Raw genomic sequence first — 19,321 nt, forward strand, 5'->3', positions numbered from 1 at the left:
GATTCTTCCAATCCACGAGCATGCTATGGTTTTCCACCTATTTACGTGCTCTGCTAATTACAATTTCTTGATGGAAGGCTTTTTACTATTCTGTTTGAATGTTCTTATTATTTTTTTTATTTTTTTGAGGCAAAGTCTCATTCTATTGCCCGCACTAGAGTGCCATGCATGGCGTCAGCTTAGCTCCCAGCAACCTCAAACTCCTGGGCTCAAGCAATCCTTCTGCCTCAGCCTCCCGAGTAGCTGGGACTACAGGTGTGTGCCACCATGCCCGACTAATTTTTTCTATATATTTGTAATTGTCCAGCTAATTTCTTTCTATTTTTTTAGTAGAGACAGGGTCTCACTCCTCCTCAGGCTGGTCTCGAACTCCTGAGCTCAAACAATCCACCTGCCTCGGCCTCTCAGAGTGCTAGGATTACAGGCGTGAGCCACCATGCCTAGCCTGAATGTTCTTGTTTTTATATATTTAGATGAGCTATGTTGTATTACCATATTTATAGTAATTTTATAACAATTATGTTAAATGTAAAAGTTAATGATCATCCATTTGCTCATGGTTTTATAAAAAATGAAAAAATAAAATAGTTTGTAAGAAGACTAAATTCTAAATGTTGTATAAATTTTATGTTTTTTAAACCATTAACTGGGTTTTGTTGTGACTTATTTTTCCTTCAAATAATTATGTAAGTAGACAAATACATCTAAACTTGGTCCCATAGTATAAGTGACAGGAACGTAGTTGGTATTGCCGGCTGAGTGGAACCAAGTGCCTTCACTTGCCCTAAAAATTGAGGTTGTAATGGTGAAATCATGAAGTAAACTCATCACTTTTCCTGTTGGAATAATCACTTGACAAATGTTGGCAACCACTGTAACTAACACAGTTATACCTGAGTAAATCAAATATAATCAAAATATGTATCAATGAGATTTTGTGACTTGTACCTATTCCTCAAAGGTATTAACAATAAAATGAAATTTATAGAAAGTAAATGATATGAACTTTGGTTATTTAATTAGAGTTCAGTTGTTTAGCAAAGAAACGTATTTTAAAGATAAATTATTCTTGAACAAATTAGCTTATTTATAAGACAGAATTATTACAAAATAATGGCTTTTAGAGAAAATACGAGGATTTTTTAGTAAAACTGTAAATCTTTTTGTACCTTTAAGTACTGGGTTTAATTTTTGTCTGAACCTAGTATAGTCCATTTTTCATTAGCCATAGTAATCTATATGTAAAGATATATTTTCCTTTCAAAAAATATACTGATTTCAAGGTATTTTTCCCCACTTAAATAAATCTGAGAAGAGGAAATTTAAATTTGTCACAGGTATTCTGCTCTTAGCTAATAAAGATTTTATGTTATTCTTTCTAAGTACATATTAAATATCACTAAGTATTAACTAATTCTGATATGCTATCTTTATTTCTATTCAGTATCCACTACCCAAATTCATCCATTCTTGAATCAGCACAAACGTTTGCTTTCTTACCATTTAGAACATGGTTGAAATTTGTGACCTTTTACGGTGTTCTTCAGGGATGACCAATATTATGGTACTTTATATTGAATATTATTAAATTACTATGTCACTCTCAGTAGAGTATAATACATAAAATTCATTTGTAGTCTTTATGGAAGAGGCTCTTATTAGTGTTTTGGATGTTATGGAATAAGATAACATATAATTCTCTCAATATTTTCAACAACTTTAATTTTTCATTTTACAAATCACACTTATTATTTTTCATCCTGTGCTGTGCAAGGGTACATTATAGTCGTGTATGGCCAAAAATGTGCTTAAGACATAAAAATACCTTGTAGTTCACTTTCACTTGTTAGTCTCTTTAATGACTTTTCATGCATGTCCCATTGCCTTAAATTTGAGTTGATTTAGAATTTTTAAAATCATAACTATGTATCTGAAGTTTACCTTCATATCATATGACAATGATTTGTATGAAAGGCTCTTGCAAGGCAAATAAATAGTTAACAAGGGAGATACATTCCATCTACACACTGTTGTATAGTGGTGGAGAACATAGGATGAGTTCAAATCCCAGCTTTTACTTACTACTTGACTGACTATAGGGAAGTTACTTAACTTCTACATGACTCAACTTTCCTATCTATAAAATAGGGATAATGATAGTATCTACCTCAGGATTATTCTCAGGATCAAATTCATAGGAATATACTCAATAAATATTAGTTTTTACTTTACAATTAATCACCAAAGTTAGAATTCTAGGAGCCATAGGGGTGTGTTCTAGAACATTGATGGATACTCTTGGATATATGTCTTGGTGAGCTGAGCCAGTCAGTGTGATTGCTCCACATTTATTTCAGAATAATTTCCTGCTCCAAAAGCAGACCTCTGACCTGGGTAACAGAAGCCTCTAGCAGAAATGCTTCCTAAGGAAGCCAGAGATACCTTTTGTTCAAAATAAAAATGTAATTTGTTAAATGAGTTTTCATTACAGTGGAAATGAGGTTAGACGGGAAGATTTGAGAGTGGTTTAGAAATACCCATTTGCTGTAAACACTGTTCAATAATACATCATTTATTTAGTACCCCCTAGAGTGCTATAGTCTCTCCAGATCCATTCTTCAGATAGCTACAATGTATCCTTTTAAACCTGAAATGTTATTTTAATATTTTTTTCTTAATTACCTTTCTAGCATGTGTCACATTTCCTTGCCATTCTCTACTGGATATACTAAGCATATTTTAACCTTTTTCTTCATAACAGGGTTATCAGGAACATCATTGATTATAGTCCATTATAATCCAGTAATGCCCTTGAGGCCTATTGAGGTGTTTAGGTCTATTTGATCCTATGCTAAATGACTGTTGTGCTTTTATCATTTCTTGGGTCTACGTTTTATGTTTCTTCCTCCTTTCCCTCTGTTAGGCTGTTTTCATTCAGCTGGCATGATGATCTTTCTGGCAGCATTTTCTGTTGACCTCACTTTACCCTTATTTGCTGCTTGTAATCTGCAGAAGATCAGAAAACAGGATAACCAAGCCTGTTAAAATTGCATGTAGTATTAACATAACTGAGTCCTGAGTAGGTGGTTATATTAGTGTATGGGCATTGTAACATCTATCTTGGTTGCTAAAAAGTCTAATTGGGGAGGGCGTGAGGTGCACTTCCTGCTTCTTGGCTGTGTGTAAAAGACCTCTGAATAAGTCAAGTAAATTAAAAATTAAATTGTGTGCCATATGTCATCAAACTCAGTTCCTCGATTGGTACCATAAAGAAAATATGTTTCTGACCTTTTCTAACTTCCTGATACATATTCTTATTACTTCTGTTATATAAATTGCATTTGCCCTTTATTCCTACATGAAAGATAAATTATGAGCCACATTGATCCCTGTATAAATTAATTATGTATTTCTAGTTAGGTTGCACAGCAAAACACACTTGTTGACCAGCCTTACATAAAATTTCTTTAAATGCATTTGGAACAATTTTCCCTACTTGGCCGGGCGCGGTGGCTCACGCCTGTAATCCTAGCTCTCTGGGAGGCCAAGGTGGGCGGATCGTTGGAGCTCAGGAGTTCGAGACCAGCCTGAGCAAGAGCGAGACCCCATCTCTACTAAAAATAGAAAGAATTATATGGACAGCTAAAAATATATATAGAAAAAATTAGCCGGGCATGGTGGTGCATGCCTGTAGTCCCAGCTACTCGGGAGGCTGAGACAGGAGGATCGCTTGAGCCCAGGAGTTTGAGGTTGCTGTGAGCTAGGCTGACGCCACGGCACTCACTCTAGCCTGGGCAACAGAGTGAGACTCTGTCTCAAAAAAAAAAAAAAAAAAAAAAAAATTTTCCCTACTTGTATAGAGTGAATGACTGCTGTGTGTGGAAACCTCACAAAGTTGAGAGGTAGATTTCCTACCTTTTTCAGCAAGCATTTCCTTGGTTTTACATTCACATTTGTAATGCCATCAGTATTTGGTTTAATATCTGTCATCATTGAAAGAATCAGGGATGTTGAGTAAGGAATTATCTTCATAAAACTTAAGGCTAAAAGAAATCTTACAGATGAATTAATTCCACCCCTTCTATTTAATCAAGAGGACATTGAATCCAGAGAGATACACTGACTGGGCCAAGTAGATGTAAAGAACAGAAGTAATACCAGACCCACATAGCCATCCTGTCCTATGAACATTAAACTTGTTGCTTTTAATGTGCTCATTATTATAGTTGTGTAAATTCTCAGTAGAAATCTCACTTCTCATTGTTTCAAAACAGCAACTTGTGAGATAGATCTGTGTTCGAAACTCAAGTTTTAGAAAATTGAGAATGTGTTGTTATTTCTAGTTTTGTATTGAGTGATTTCTGACTTCTAAATTTCAGATGCTCTTTTTTCAATGATGCTAATTGTAACTGGCACTCCACTCATCAAAGTTTTTCAAGGATTACCCTTATGTTCTGGGAATTAAAGCTTATTTGCATAAAGGTTTCTTTAATATCAATACAAATCCAAGTATATTGCCAATGGAGGAATTGTGATAGAGAATAAATTTTGTCATCTTTTTAGCCCATTAGTCCTTTAAGCAGTTGCTAAATGAAGTAAAAGGAACATAGTTTACAAAAGGTAGAGTTAGGATTTAAATTTTTTTTTGATCAGTTGTAATCTCACATGATGCCTGTGGGAAATGTTTCCACTTCTCTTGCATCCTCCACAATTTTAGTAATAGGTGTCAACTGGTACTAATGAAATGTGATACCTTTAGGAAAGCATTTGCCTGTTGATCTAATTTGTGGTCATTGTTATCCTTTATTCAGCAAGTTAATTTTGTGGAGAAGAATTAAAGTCACAGGATGCAAAGAAGTATTTTACATAGAGAGTTAAATTTTAGTAGAAATGTGACAACATGTTCTACAGGTTTTGTTTTACATTTATCTGATAGCCTTAAGGTCTTCAAAGTTTCTGTTCCTGTACCCCTTGGACACTTGTAAGTTGACAAACATAATTTTTCATCAGAAGCTTCAAATAATTATAAAAAATATAATTTATAACATTATAAATGTTGCTTTAGAGTAGTAAAACCATCACTCTTTTAAGTATATTCAGTGGTATCTAAGTACCAGAAATATGTGATGCCCACCATCACTCATTTAAAAATATAGAAATAGGCCGGGCGTGGTGGCTCATGCCTGTAATCCTAGCACTCTGGGAGGCCGAGGTGGGCGGATCGTTTGAGCTCAGGAGTTCGAGACCAGCCTGAGCAAGAGCGAGACCCCATCTCTACTAAAAATAGAAAGAAATTATATGGACAGCTAAAAATATATATAGAAAAAATTAGCCGGGTATGGTGGCACATGCCTGTAGTCCTAGCTACTCGGGAGGCTGAGACAGGAGGATCGCTTGAGCTCAGGAGTTTGAGGTTGCTGTGAGCTAGGCTGACGCCACGGCACTCACTCTAGCCTGGGCAACAGAGTGAGACTCTGTCTCAAAAAAATAAATAAATAAATAAATAAATAAAAATATAGAAATAGAATTTTTAAAAATTTCCTAGGGTAATAGGTAATTGGGTAATTAATACAATTAATACAATTATTTATGCAAAATTAATCCAACTTTCACAAATATATAGCAATATTGTTAAATAATTATTAAACACAATAAATAAATTTTTTGAAAAGTATTAATGAAGTGGAAGGAGGTGGACTTGAGCATCTGAATCATGACTCTCTTATAGTTATTGTTCCTTGTGAAAAGTCCTTGTGTATCCTCATGCACATCCCAGATTGAAGACTGCTGACTTAAGTGACTGCAGCTTCTGCAGAGATTATTACAATTATACAGTATCATTTAGTGACTGAGGGCAGGTACTCTACAGGCAGATAATGTGGGCTTGAATTCCAGCTCTCTGAATTCTACCTCTTCCTTTTACTAATTGTATGACTTTGGGAAATCTGTTTAACCTCACTGTCCCTGTGTTTTCTCATTTATAAAATGAGGATAATAATTGGCCATTGCACAGGTGAAATTAAATAATAATTGTAATATGCTTAGGATAATATCTGACATATGCATGTTAGCTGTACAGTCAATTCAGATATTTGAATTCTTTTGGGAATTTTATAGATATATCTTAATGTGTCTGTAAGCATTTCTCAGACAGATTAAAATAACTTGAAGATTATCTAATGGTATTTTCCCTTGACTCTCTCCTAGTAGATCAGGTAATTTCCTACATTTCATACCATAAAATAGTCATATTTTCCCCATGAATCTATGTACATAGATGTATCGATGTGTGCATACCTGTCTATTTAAGCACGTGAGTACTTAATATTTGTCCATAACAGGGAAGTGAATTGTTAATAGCAAGAAGCATTTATTAGACACTCACTATAAGTTGTATTTGACAAGAAGAGAAAAATCGACTCTAAAGCTAGCAAAGGACTTACAAGAGCTATGAAGGTTAATAAACAAATTTTGAAAATAATCTGAGTTAAGCACAATCAACAATCTCTGATTTGAAGAGGACCAAAATGAATTCAGAGTAACCTACACAAGGAGGTAACCTAGGTAAGAGGAAAGTCAGGAAGCGTAGGGGGAAAAATAGTTGTTCATGCCTTAAATTTGTAGATCAATAATGTAGCATCTAAGCAGAGTCCAGGTACAGACATTAGAATTCAGGTTATGATTGTCTTTGTCTTTCTAAGATATGCTGTAAAATTCATTAATCACAAAATAGTAATTTGACTTCACTACTAGAAATTTTTGCTACCATTACCTGAACTGAACTTCATTATGTTGGTAAGAAACATAAGGATATACTTAAGTGTTTTTCTTCAAAATATATATCCTGTTTAACAGAACCAATAGTTTAGCCATTAAGATGTTTTTAAAAATATGCTTATTTATATCCATGTTCGTCTGCTTTTTTCCTAACAAACATTAATCAAATAGGAAAGAACTGGAAAATTGAGAGCTTTGGCATGAGCATTGGTATTTTATGAGAGTGTCGGAGGAGAGACAGGACAGTTTCACTCTTGGATTTCTGACCTTTTTAATTGCACACCCTGTTTCAGTAATTATTTAGGGAATTTAAACCCTACCCCACCAAAGTCATACAGCATTTGAAAAATTTAAGTTAATCAGGAATAATTTTGTTTTGAAGTTCCTTTGGAAATAATTAGTACCATACATCCTACAATATCCCAGAACCAATGGGAATCATTGTTAAATTCATGTAAGAACATGCTTAAATAAGGTAGATATTTTATTAGGCCATAAATAATTCAGGAACGATCCTAGAATATCACTTTCTTCGGTGGCCCTGGGGAGGGGGTTGTCTATAAAATTTGACTTTAGCTCCTTGGTTATTAAGAGTCCCTCAGTTTATGCTTAGATATATTTTAGAGTAGCTGTATGTGGAATGAATTTCGATAATGAGAGTCTTATTCAGATACTGGCTTCCATGATAAAATTTGACCTATTTCCTAGGGTTAAAAAAAAAATTCTAGTAGTCTAAAATAAACTCTTGGAAAAGAAGTGGGTGGACCTTTTTACTGGTGTAGTAGGGGGAGGAATTTCTCAGTATTTACTCTTCTGTAATATATTTTTCTTGCCATTCTATCCCACCCCAGGTAAGCCCTTTCTGGAACCTTAAGCACTTCTCTTATTTGGCGATGCCCTTAATCATTTCTTGCAATATGTAGAGCTTTTCTTCCTTCCTTCACCTTTGTGTGTAGGCCTTTAGGATTTCTAACAGAGTTAGGCTACAGTATTTCACCAGCAGTGAAGTGCCTTTTTTGTACATGATATTCTCTAAGGTAAATATTCTCCAGGGTCCAGGCCCCATAAATCTGTAAATGAGAAAGGAAAGTGATTTTGAATTCCTAAAAATATTATAGACTATTTTGATATGTGCCATTTTATGGACTTTGAAGTATATATATGATTCAAACTAAGCCAAAAGTGTTACCCCAAAAGGTTTTTACAGGACCCTGTAGTGAATAAATGATTTGTGGTTAACTTATCAGCAAAGTGTATGTATAAGTGGGTTCTTCTGTCTGAAGTATATGAAGTGTGCTCTCTTAGGTAAATAAGTACTCCACTTTCAGACTTTTTTTACATAATTATTAATATTTTGTTCAATAATCCTTTATCCATCTTCTTTAGGAATATCATAAGGATAACTTAAACTCTTTTCTGTGAATAAGTGATTTTCTAAGCTTTTCTACTGTTAGTTTTACAAAATTAACACTAACTGCTACTTCTTGGGTCTTAGTGTGATTTATTTTAGCTGATAGTTAACACAATTTAGCTATTATTCAACATATATAGCACAATGTTAATGTTTTTACATGCCCTCCTATCATTAGATTATAAACACCTTAAAGGCAGGAGCCATTACTTCTCAGCCCTGTATTACCCATGATACCAGCTTAGTTCCTTAAATATGAGTAAAACAGATTTGTGATAAGCAAAAACTCAAAATAATTATTTTTTTAACAGACTTGGTTCATTTGACTTGTGCATCTTCTAAAACAGCAAGAGAAGATCTAGAACCAGTTGTGCAGAAATTGTTTATTCCATATACCGAAATGGAGACAGGTAAGAAAAATAGTTACTGATTCATGATGGAAAGGTAATGTAAACATCACACTCCTCTTTGATATATCATGAAGGTTTCTGCAACCTGAACTAAAATGTGATATATTCAACAACAATTCACATGTTTTACTAAGATAGTTCAGCCCACTGCCTGCCCAAACATGGGGGAAAATGTTCATTCTATAATGTCAAAGGAAAAATACACATCACACACATACACATGAAAACATAATTAAGCACAAAAGTTATTTATATGCATACCTACTCACATGCACAGAAAAAGACTGTCAAGAAATCTCTCAATTGATTTTGGTGGGATTATGGACAATTTTTACTTATAGTTTTCTTTATTTTGCAGGTGTTGTACAAACAGCATATATTGCTTTATCAGAAAAAGTTATCTTAAGAAAAAAAGTTGATTCAGCTGACAAAAGATTAAAATATTGATTGGCAAATGTAGGAGTTCTTCCTTATAGTTGTCATTTAATGCATAGGGTGCTAATGTTGTGATATTTAGGTCTCAAAAGTATATGTGCTACTTTAAATATTTTTCCACCATGAATTTAAAACTCTCCCCCACCTCCACATAATAGAGCAGCTCTTGTAGCTATGAATGGAGCAAATGTGGTATATTTTGTGTGTAAGTGATGAAAAAATAGCCTAATGGATCCCTTTGATTTATATGAAGTGAAGGTGATTTTCATTATAGGATTTGCATGTCCACTTGAACCTTGGTCACTTTCTTCCATTGATTCATATGTCTTCATTTTCTTTGGATGTTACATTTGTTCAGACAACCATTATTTCCTCCTACCTATTCTATTTCCTTTTAGCTCATCTCCTATATGTGCTGTTTTCTTAATGCAGAGATGGTGCATAGTTACACAAGGTGTCAGACTATTCTGTTCTCAGAAGTTAATATCAGTATAGTTCATTTCTTTGTGAACTGCCCTGATAAAGTCCTTCAATCTGAAAACTTCACTTTAGTGTGGAACTTAATTTGTCTCATATTTATGTTTTCTTCATTTGAAAGTCTCATATAAATGTTTGGATTACTGTTAAAAATTTAATCACAAAGTTATAATACGTGATGATATTCCTAACCTAATAAGGAGTCATAGTTTATCCTTTGTCTTTGATTACAACTATACCTTGCTTATAAAAAAAACCTTGAATTTCTTCATCATTTCTGAAATTTTTTATACTTTTTCTGTTGTACTTTCATTGTGTGGTGATCCCAAATAATATACTAAATTTGAATCTTGTATCATTACTCTTCACCTTTTAAATGCATTTAATATTTTTTTAAATCAAGCTAGGAAAATTACATGTTGATTACTCGGCATGCTCTAGCCATTTTAGATTTTTGAACATAAATCTTAATGGTTAAAGTGATCCCGTTTTGAAATGATGTATTGTTTAGAACCTGAGTGAAATTCTTTAGTAGGAACCATGTGCTTAGAGGGGTCCTCAGGTGCACCGAGGCACTGAAAAGCTAGTTTTCACTGACACATAGGCCATTTTATCATCAGGATGAGGTAGTGGTCATATTTTAATTAAAATGTCAGAGCAAATACTGTTGGAGTTATTGAAAATGAATCACCAGATAAAGTGAGCACTGGGCCATGGCAGGTCAAAGAGGCAAAGTCACCCGGAGAAGAGAACTCAATTCATTATCCGTCCTAAATGAGGAAGAGGGAACTTTATGGGCAATATGAACTTTTAATACATTAAAGTATATTCTTCTCTGTAGCAGAAGCCTATATTTTCACAGATTGATGACTTTTATTATTATATTTTGATTATTTGACAATCATATGAAACCTTATGCTTTAGGTCATTGTAAAGATTTTATTTTAAAACATGTGCCAAAGGAATAACATTATTGGGCTCATTTTCTTTTTATTTGAGTTCTACATTCTGTGTGGTGCTGTGCTTCGTAAGCCTTTGTGAAAGTCAGCCTAGTCACTTTGCAAGGAAGTTCATTTCTTGGAAAAGATGATTTTCTCTTCTCAACTACAGTACTTCTTTGCTAATGTAGCTGAGAAATTCCAGTAGGGTTCTGAAAGTATTCCCTCTTTCTTACTTTTTTCACTTTTAAAGATATCAGCCAGAGCTCACGAGATATACTCTAGCTCAAGAAGCAGTCATACTGGCCGGGCGCGGTGGCTCACGCCTGTAATCCTAGCACTCTGGGAGGCCGAGGTGGGCGGATCGTTTGAGCTCAGGAGTTCGAGACCAGCCTGAGCAAGAGCGAGACCCCATCTCTACTAAAAATAGAAAGAAATTATATGGACAGCTAAAAAATATATATAGAGAGAAAAAATTAGCCGGGCATGGTGGTGCATGCCTGTAGTCCCAGCTACTCAGGAGGCTGAGACAGTAGGATCGCTTGAGCTCAGGAGTTTGAGGTTGCTGTGAGCTAGGCTGACGCCACGGCACTCACTCTAGCCTGGGCAACAGAGTGAGACTCTGTCTCAAAAAAAAAAAAAAAAAAAAAAAAAAAGAAGCAGTCATACTAATGCTTCTAAGAGTACTACCTATCAGGCTCCTTTAAGAGAATAAAAGATCTCTAAACCTTTCTCTACTTCTCAGTTCAAAAAATTTCAGATGTTTTATGCTTAATGAACTGGTTCTGCAGTGAAAAAACGAGGTGATTGCTTACTGCTCATGTCCATTGATTCTTCTAGGCTCCAAAATATCCTTTAAAGCACTTAGAGAAGTTTGTAAAGTGAGTGGTATGTTCCACACTCACTGGTAGAGTTCTCTTATTTTACCTAGAAAACTGAGATTTTCAATAATAATCGAAGTAAGAATTTCATTAGTACTGTACTTTGAAATGTCTAAAATATAATATCATCACTGTATGATCTTCTTTCTCTTTTTCCCTCCTTGCGCACGGCATGTGGAATTGTCTCTCCCCATCTCATTCATTTCCTATCTCAAAGAGCAGAACTACTTAAAAACAGAAATTCCCCTTATAGATGTAGTTTGAAGTCAGTGGCTGGTAAGAGTGTTAAGTATTATTGTGCTGTGAAGGCAAATATCATATCTTAATTCCTTTTTGTGTGTATTGTGTCCAGACTCAGGGCTATGCCAGTCCCCACTACTCTGCCAGTGTTACTAAATTAGCTTACTCACTCCCTGAACATGGCATGCAACTGTAGACCATTTTTTGCTTTTATTTGGTGTACCACAGTTGCTTTTCTTCTGCCTACCTTACTGTATACCTACCCTAGTTTAAATCAAGATCTTATTGTAAATTACCTATTACATCTTTCGTCATTTATACTGTCTAATTGAATGAAATGAGCTATTACAGAAAACCAGTTCTATTTGTGGCAACTTGTGATACGCTCCTAGCCAAAGCTCAGTAACTTTAATACTTTTTGACAATTGTGCACTTCTCAACTACATGTTATTTTTCCAGCTATCTCTCTGCCTTCCAGCTGACTTCAAAGAAAGATGAAGCAATTATATGTCTCTTGAAGGTTTTAAGGTCAAAGCCTGATAACTCCCTTGTATCCAGAGCATTTATCTTCAGATTGTGTCAACTTTTCACCTTCCTCATGGCTTCTTTTCAAAGCCTCAACTTCTATGAATTTTTTTTCCTATAATCTATTGGATATCTATTAACATCCATTTTCCCCAGTTTTATTGAGTGAAAGCACTCCTCTGAGCTGAATCTTTTGTGAAATACAAGATAAGTTCTCCTCGTATATGCTTAGAAATGGACTGGGCAGTATTAAAGGCCTTCCAGACCTTAGCCCACTTCTCAGCAATGCTCCCTACGTCTAGTGTAACACATGATAGGTGGTATGTTTAAGTGTATTCTCCAAAAGATTTAGTGAGACTAAGTTCACCAATTTACTATGATCCATATGGTTTTAGATATGAAATAGGAATTCCTTATATTCCTTTATTTTGTCAGTAAAGAGATTTCACTTCCTAACCTGTGCCTATGTGAAGTTAGTAATATATTAGACTCATAGATCTTAGCTTTAGAAAGGGGGCACCATAACAGATCACTTCTTCTACTCAGAGTTTCTTCATCCTATCACACTAATAATTATAGATTGTTTAGGATGAACTAGAAAAATAGTTAATACATATTTGGTATTCTTGCAGTAGAGACACTTTAAATATAACAAAATCCTATTTGTCCTGAATTGGGGAACAGGGCTTTCTTGTTAAATTGAATACTGCAGTCAGGAGAACTACTTTGATTACCAATTTAATAATAATAATAGTTAACTAGATAATCACACCTTTAGCATTTTCTTTACAATTCACAGGGTACCTCACAGTCTTGGGCGATGTTCAATAACATCCATGATTATTATACAGAATTTGAATTTTTGTTCAGATTCAAGCTGACTATAGAAAGCTCTATAGTCAAATAAATATATTAAAAACAATATTTTATGTTTTCAACCAAAGTGAATTCTAACATTTCTAAAGAGAGGCACAGAAATTATTATCAAGATAGTAAGAAATAGGCTTTAGGCATTGAGGTTAATAAGGTTGGACCTTCTTACAAGCACATAATACTTTTTTTTGTTATTTCATCATATTTCTGGGGTACAAACACTTTGGTTACGTATATTGCCTTTGCACTGCCCAAATAAGAGCTACAAGCATGTGCAACCCCAGACATCACGCACCGTACCCATTAGGTGTGAATTTAACCATCCCATCTTCCCCGCTCCCACCTGCCCAATGCCCTATAAATGTTTCTTGCATATGTGCACATAAGTGTTGATCAGTTAGTACCAATTTAATGGTGAGTACATGTGGGGCTTGCTTTTCTATTCTTGTGATACTTTACTTAGAAGAATGGGTTCCAGTTCCATCCAGGATAGTACAAAGGGTATTAGTTTATCATTTTTTATGGCTGAGTATTACTCCATGATATACATATACCACATTTTATTAATCCACTCTTGTATTCATGGATACTTGGGTTGTTTCCACATCTTTGCAATTGTGAATTGTGCTGCTATGAACATCCAAATGCAGATGTCTTTTTTTATAGAATGTCTTTTTTACCTTGGTATAAATACCCAGTAGTAGAATTGAAGGATCAAATGGTGGTTCTACTTTTAGTTCTTTGAGGTACTCTATACTACTTTCCATAAAGGTTGTACTAGTTTGTGGTCCCACGAGCAGTGTAAGAGTGTTCCCATCTCTCCGTATCCATGCCAACATTTGTTGTTTTGGGACTTTTTGATAAATTCCATTCTTACTGGAGTTAAGTGATAGCTCATTGTGGTTTTGATTTGCATTTCCCTGACAATTAGAGATGTTGAGCATTTTTCATATGTTTTTTGGCCATTAGTCTGTCTTTTGAAAAGTTTCTGTTCATGTCCTTTGCCTGCTTTTTAATGGGTTTGATAGTTTTTCCTTTTGATTTTCCTGAGTTCTGCATAGATTCTAGTTATCAGCATGCGAATATTTTCTCCCATTCTGTAGGTTTTCTATTCACTGTGATGATAGTTTCCTTGGCTATGCAGAAGCCTTTCAATTTGCTCAGGTCCCATTTATTTATTTTTCTTGTTGCTGTGATTTCCTTTGGGGTCTTCTGTGTAAATTTTTTGCCTAGGCCTGTGTCTATAAGAGTTTTTCCAACAATTTCTTCTAGAATTTTTACAGTTTAACACCTTAGGTTTAAGTCTGTCATCCATCATGAATTGATTTTTGTGAGAGGTGACAGGTACAGATCCAGTTTAAGACTTCTACATGTGGCTATCCAATTTTGCAAGCAGAAGAAAAGAAATAACCAACATCAGAGCAGAACTAAATGAAATCAATAACAAAAAACTATACAGAAGATTAATAACACAAAAATTTGGTTCTTTGAAGACATAAAATTGACATGCCTGTCACTGGATTAACCAGAAGCAGAAAGGAAATAAGCTCAATAAGCAATGAAAAAGGAGAAATAACAACTGATATCCCGGAAATACAATTATCATCTGTGAATACTATAAAAATCTCCACGCACATAAACTTGAAAGTGTGGAGGAAATGAATAAATTCTTAGAAGCACACAGCCTCCCTAGGCTCAATCAGGAAGAAATAGAATTCCTGAACAGAGTAATATCAAGTACTGAAATTGAAGCACTAAAAAAAAAGGCCTGGACCAGTTGGTTTCACATCCGAATTTTAGCAGACTTAAAAAGAAGAACTGGCTCCTATCCTGCAGAAATTACTCCACAACACTGAGAAGGAAGGAATCTTCCCAACATGTTTTATGAAGCCAACATCACCCTGATACCAAAGCCAGGAAAGGACTCAGCAAAAAAAGAAAACTACAGACCGACACCCCTGATGAATATAGATACAAAAATTCTCAATAACATCCTAGCAAACTTAATTCAGGTGCTTATCAAAAAAAATAATCCATCACTACCAAGTGGGCTTCATCCCAGAGATGCAGGGATGGTTCAATGTATATATGCAAATGTATAAATGTAATTCACTGCATAAATAGAAGTAAAAGCAAAAACCATAGGATGTGCTCAATAGATGCAGAAAAAGCATTCAACAAAATTCAGCACCCTTTTATGATAAGAGTGCTTAACAAAATGGGCACAGATGAGACTTACCTAAAAATTCTAAAAGCCCATAGCCAACGTCATACTGAACGGGGAAAAATTAAAAGCATTCCCTTTTAGAACTGGAACCAGACAAGATTGCCCTCTATCACCACTTCTGTTCAACATAGTGCTAAAAGTCCTAGCCAGACCAATCAGACAGGAGAAGGAAATCATGTGCATCAAAATGGGGGCAGAAGAGGTCAAACTTTCACTCTTCACTGAGGATATGATGTTATACCTAGAAAACTCCAAAGATTCTGCTGGGAGACTACTGGAATTGATAAACAAATTCAGCAAAGTCTCAGGTTATAAAATCATTGTACACAAATCAGTAGCATTCCTATATGCCAACAACAGTCAAACTGAAAAACAAATGAAAGACTCAATACCTTTCACAATAGCAACCAAAAACATAAAATACCTAGGAATATATTTAGCTAAGGAGGTGAAAGACCTCTACAGGGAACTATGAAACACTGCGGAAGGAAATAGCAGAGGATGCAAACAGATGGAAAACCATACCATGCTCATGGATCGGCAAAATCAACATTGTTAAAATATGTGTACTATCCAAAGTGATCTATAGATTCAATTCAATCCTTATTAAAGTACCAACATCATTTTTCACAGATCTTGAAAAAATAATTCTATGCTTTATATGAAACCAGAGAAGACCCCATATAGCCAAAGCTACCTTAAGCAAAAAGAATAAATTAGGAGGCATCAATTTACCAGACTTCAAGCTATACTACAAGACAATAGTAACCAAAACAGCATGGTATTGGCATAAGAACAGAGACATAGACCAATGGAACAGGACTGAGGGCCCAGTTATAAAATCATCCTCATATTGCTATCTGATCTTTGACAAAGTGGGGAAAAGAATCCTTATTCAATAAATGGTGCTGGGAAAAATGGATAACCACATACTTTTGTTACACCTGAAAAGAAGATTAAAATCAGTTCAGAAATTATTTATCACCTTTTGTATGCTGGGCCCTGTATTAGGAAACCAAGGAAAGGGAGAGGAGAGTAAGGACTAAGTCTACTTCATCTGCTTACCTCTCTAGCTCCTAGCTCAATGTGTAACATGCATAGTAGATAGATGCTTGCTGTTAAATGAGAAATGTGCCCAAAATGACATTCAGTATAATGACCTCATCTTTTGTTATTTGTTAGTTGGTTACCACTAATTTTATAACCCAGTAGGACAAAGCATTAGAATGTGAGTTAGGATATCAAAGCATTAATCCTATATATATTATTTTAATATAATAGCTTTATTGAGATATTATTCATAAACCATATGATTCACCCATTTAAAGTAAAAACTCCGTTTTTTAGTATATTCACAGAACTGTCCAAACATAACCACAGTCAATTTTAGAATATTTCCATCACCTCGAAAAGAAACCCCATACCCATTAGTGGTTACTGCCCCCCCACCATTTACCCCCAGTTCCCCTCAGCCCTAGGTAACCACTAATCAACTTCCTTCCTGTCTCTGTAGATTTGCTTATTTTGGACATCTCATATCTCTCTCTCTCTCTCTCTATATATATATATATATATATATATATTCCTAATATGTATATATTCCCCATATATATTCTGAATATATATATTTGTAATATATATACACACAGTTTTATATATATATATATATATATATATATATATAATTGATGTACTATGTATTTTATCAAGTTAGTTTGTCCATTTGAAACATAAGAAAATCAATTTATGTTATCTTCCCACTTCATAGGGATAATTTCGGGATGAATGTGGCCATAAGCACTTTGATACTCATGAGAAGTAATAGAAATCCAAGGCAGTAGGCAGTATAATTGGATTTAAATCTAATTAACTTACTGATCAAAATAATTTTTAAAATCTAAGTTATTTTAGATTGAAAAGCCATCATTGCTTGCAATATCATACATGTATATTAGAATTTGTGGATTCAAATTTACTAATTGTTTACATACAAAGCTCTGATTTATTATAATGTCTAGTTGTGGCATAATTGTTAATGGAGTGTAGTAATTGACAAGCACACTGTGTTTTGGAATGTAAATAAAATTTATTTCTACATTTAGAAAATGAAGAATTTGAAAAGCCAAGACTTCTGTGGGTTCTTTACTTCAATATGAGAGATTCTTCAGACATCAGCAGGAACTGTTACAATGATTTACCATCCAACGTTTATGTCTGCTCTGGCCCAGACTGTGGTTTAGGAAATGATAATGCAGTTAAACAGGTAAGACAGTAGTGTTCCTCAGTTTTGTCTTAAAAGGTTGGTGTAGCTGAAAATTCATATGCATATTCAAATACATTTCCTGTCCTTGATAGGAAGAAAAAAGCAGAAAATATTTTTTGAGGCATAAGTCTAAACTTTTCACTGGTAGAGTTGGCACGTATGTCTATTGAATCAATAAATGGGTAATTTAACATTGCTCTAAGACCACAGATGGAACTTTTATTCTCACCAGTGGCAAGGATCCAGTAGGCCTTGTTGAGCCTTTAATCTATTTTTTAGTCATAGCAGCAAGACTGTGACTATGACCATGATCCAGACATCTACAGTTTTTTTGCCAGAATTCTTCATAGTCTAATGGTGATCCTGGATAATCACATGTAGCCAGTGTACCAAACAAAAGCAGGAAGTCACATCTCTCATCCATCATTCAGTCTATTAGTTTAATAGGAACCCAAGTTGGCTCAAGATCTCCATTTATGATTTAATCAAGTCATTTTTACTTTGATGTTCCAATTTTTTTGCAAGGAAAAATTGCAAACAAGTTTTTAGGCAGGTAACTTAGTTTATTTTTATCCCTGAATGAACTTTAATTTTTTTTAACCAAAGTGTAAGGCCTTTTAAATAAGGGCTTATAATCTAAACTGCATGCTAGAAGATTATAATTAAGGGATAATTTTATCATGAGGTAATTTGCTTCCTAAGAAGATAACCTTCAGGGGTAAAGTGTTATCATAGTAGAAAACAGTACAATGCTAATTTTGGTGCTAATTATTATGTGCTATTAAATGTAAGTCGTTATGAATTTGTTACATACCTTTTAACCTCATATTTCAGTATTGGGAGAAATTATTATAATGTCTACTTTAAATAGAATCAATAATATTTATAAATAGCCAGTTTATTCAGATAAACTGCATTCTAATTTTAATATATTCTGCAATTATTCCAATCACTAATTGATGATTTCTGTTTTCTGAATGAAGAATGTTATCTATAAAAGCTCTCAAAACTTTACCTAGGTTTTGTCCGTGTAGAAAACACAAGCCCCTGCTGATTTCTTTCTGACTCCCTGTGTTTATATGAAAGTATTTATGATTTAGAGACACACTGAAAATATAAAGCTATCTGTGTTTAACACCCAGAAGTTCAAATTGTGTGCAGAAGTACACCAAGACATTGCCTGTTGTCACCACATGATGCTAACCTAAGTGATAGTTGTGATTCCTTCTGTGACTTGCTAGTTTTTTTTATAGTTTATGTTACTTCAGTGTTTTTCTGAACATAACATCTGACATCTCTTTTCTTGGTAGAAGTAGTGTCCCATTTACCCACCCATACTAATGAACAGACTGGTCCAAGCTTCTCCTTTAGGAGCTCCCAACTGCTAGGAGCTGTCCCTACCATGGGAACAACGATAAATGATACCGTACTCTTTGTATTATACTTCAGGTATAAAATGGGTTAAATTGGCTGATGTAGGGTTGGACTGGCAATCTAACCACCATTTAGAACATTGTTTTATGGACAGGTTAGTAACTCACTAACATTTGGTACACAGTCCATTAGTAAGTTGAGGGCTAGCTTTATAGATTGTATGAACTATCAAGTTGCTCACATACTGCAGTGCCATTTGCTTTCTCATGTCATTGAGGGAGAGGACAATTTTAGGAGTCATATTTTCCGTAGCTACCATTCACTTGAGCATTTTCTATGTGTCAGACACTATCCTTAGTGTCTCGTATATATTCTTTGATCCTCAAAACAATCTTACAGGGTAAGTATTCATGGCATTCCCATCTTACAGATGAGTAAGCTAAAGCCCAAACAGGTTAAATAACTTGTCTAAAAGTCACATAGCTAGGAA

At 34.6% G+C, this 19,321-nt stretch overlaps 1 protein-coding gene across 1 annotated transcript in view; it reads left to right on the forward strand.

Annotated features, from left to right (window-relative positions):
- The window catches only part of CHM (CHM Rab escort protein), a 106,818-nt gene that overhangs the window by 83,292 nt on the left and 4,205 nt on the right, over nt 1-19,321 (forward strand). Inside the window, exons 9-10 of the mRNA XM_069463583.1 lie at nt 8,500-8,598; nt 17,297-17,457. Of these exons, the coding sequence (XP_069319684.1) occupies nt 8,500-8,598; nt 17,297-17,457 (260 nt within the window). The remainder of the gene's footprint in view (nt 1-8,499; nt 8,599-17,296; nt 17,458-19,321) is intronic.

The sequence above is a fragment of the Eulemur rufifrons genome, chromosome 30 (assembly GCF_041146395.1).
Source record: "Eulemur rufifrons isolate Redbay chromosome 30, OSU_ERuf_1, whole genome shotgun sequence".
Taxonomy (NCBI): domain Eukaryota; kingdom Metazoa; phylum Chordata; class Mammalia; order Primates; family Lemuridae; genus Eulemur; species Eulemur rufifrons.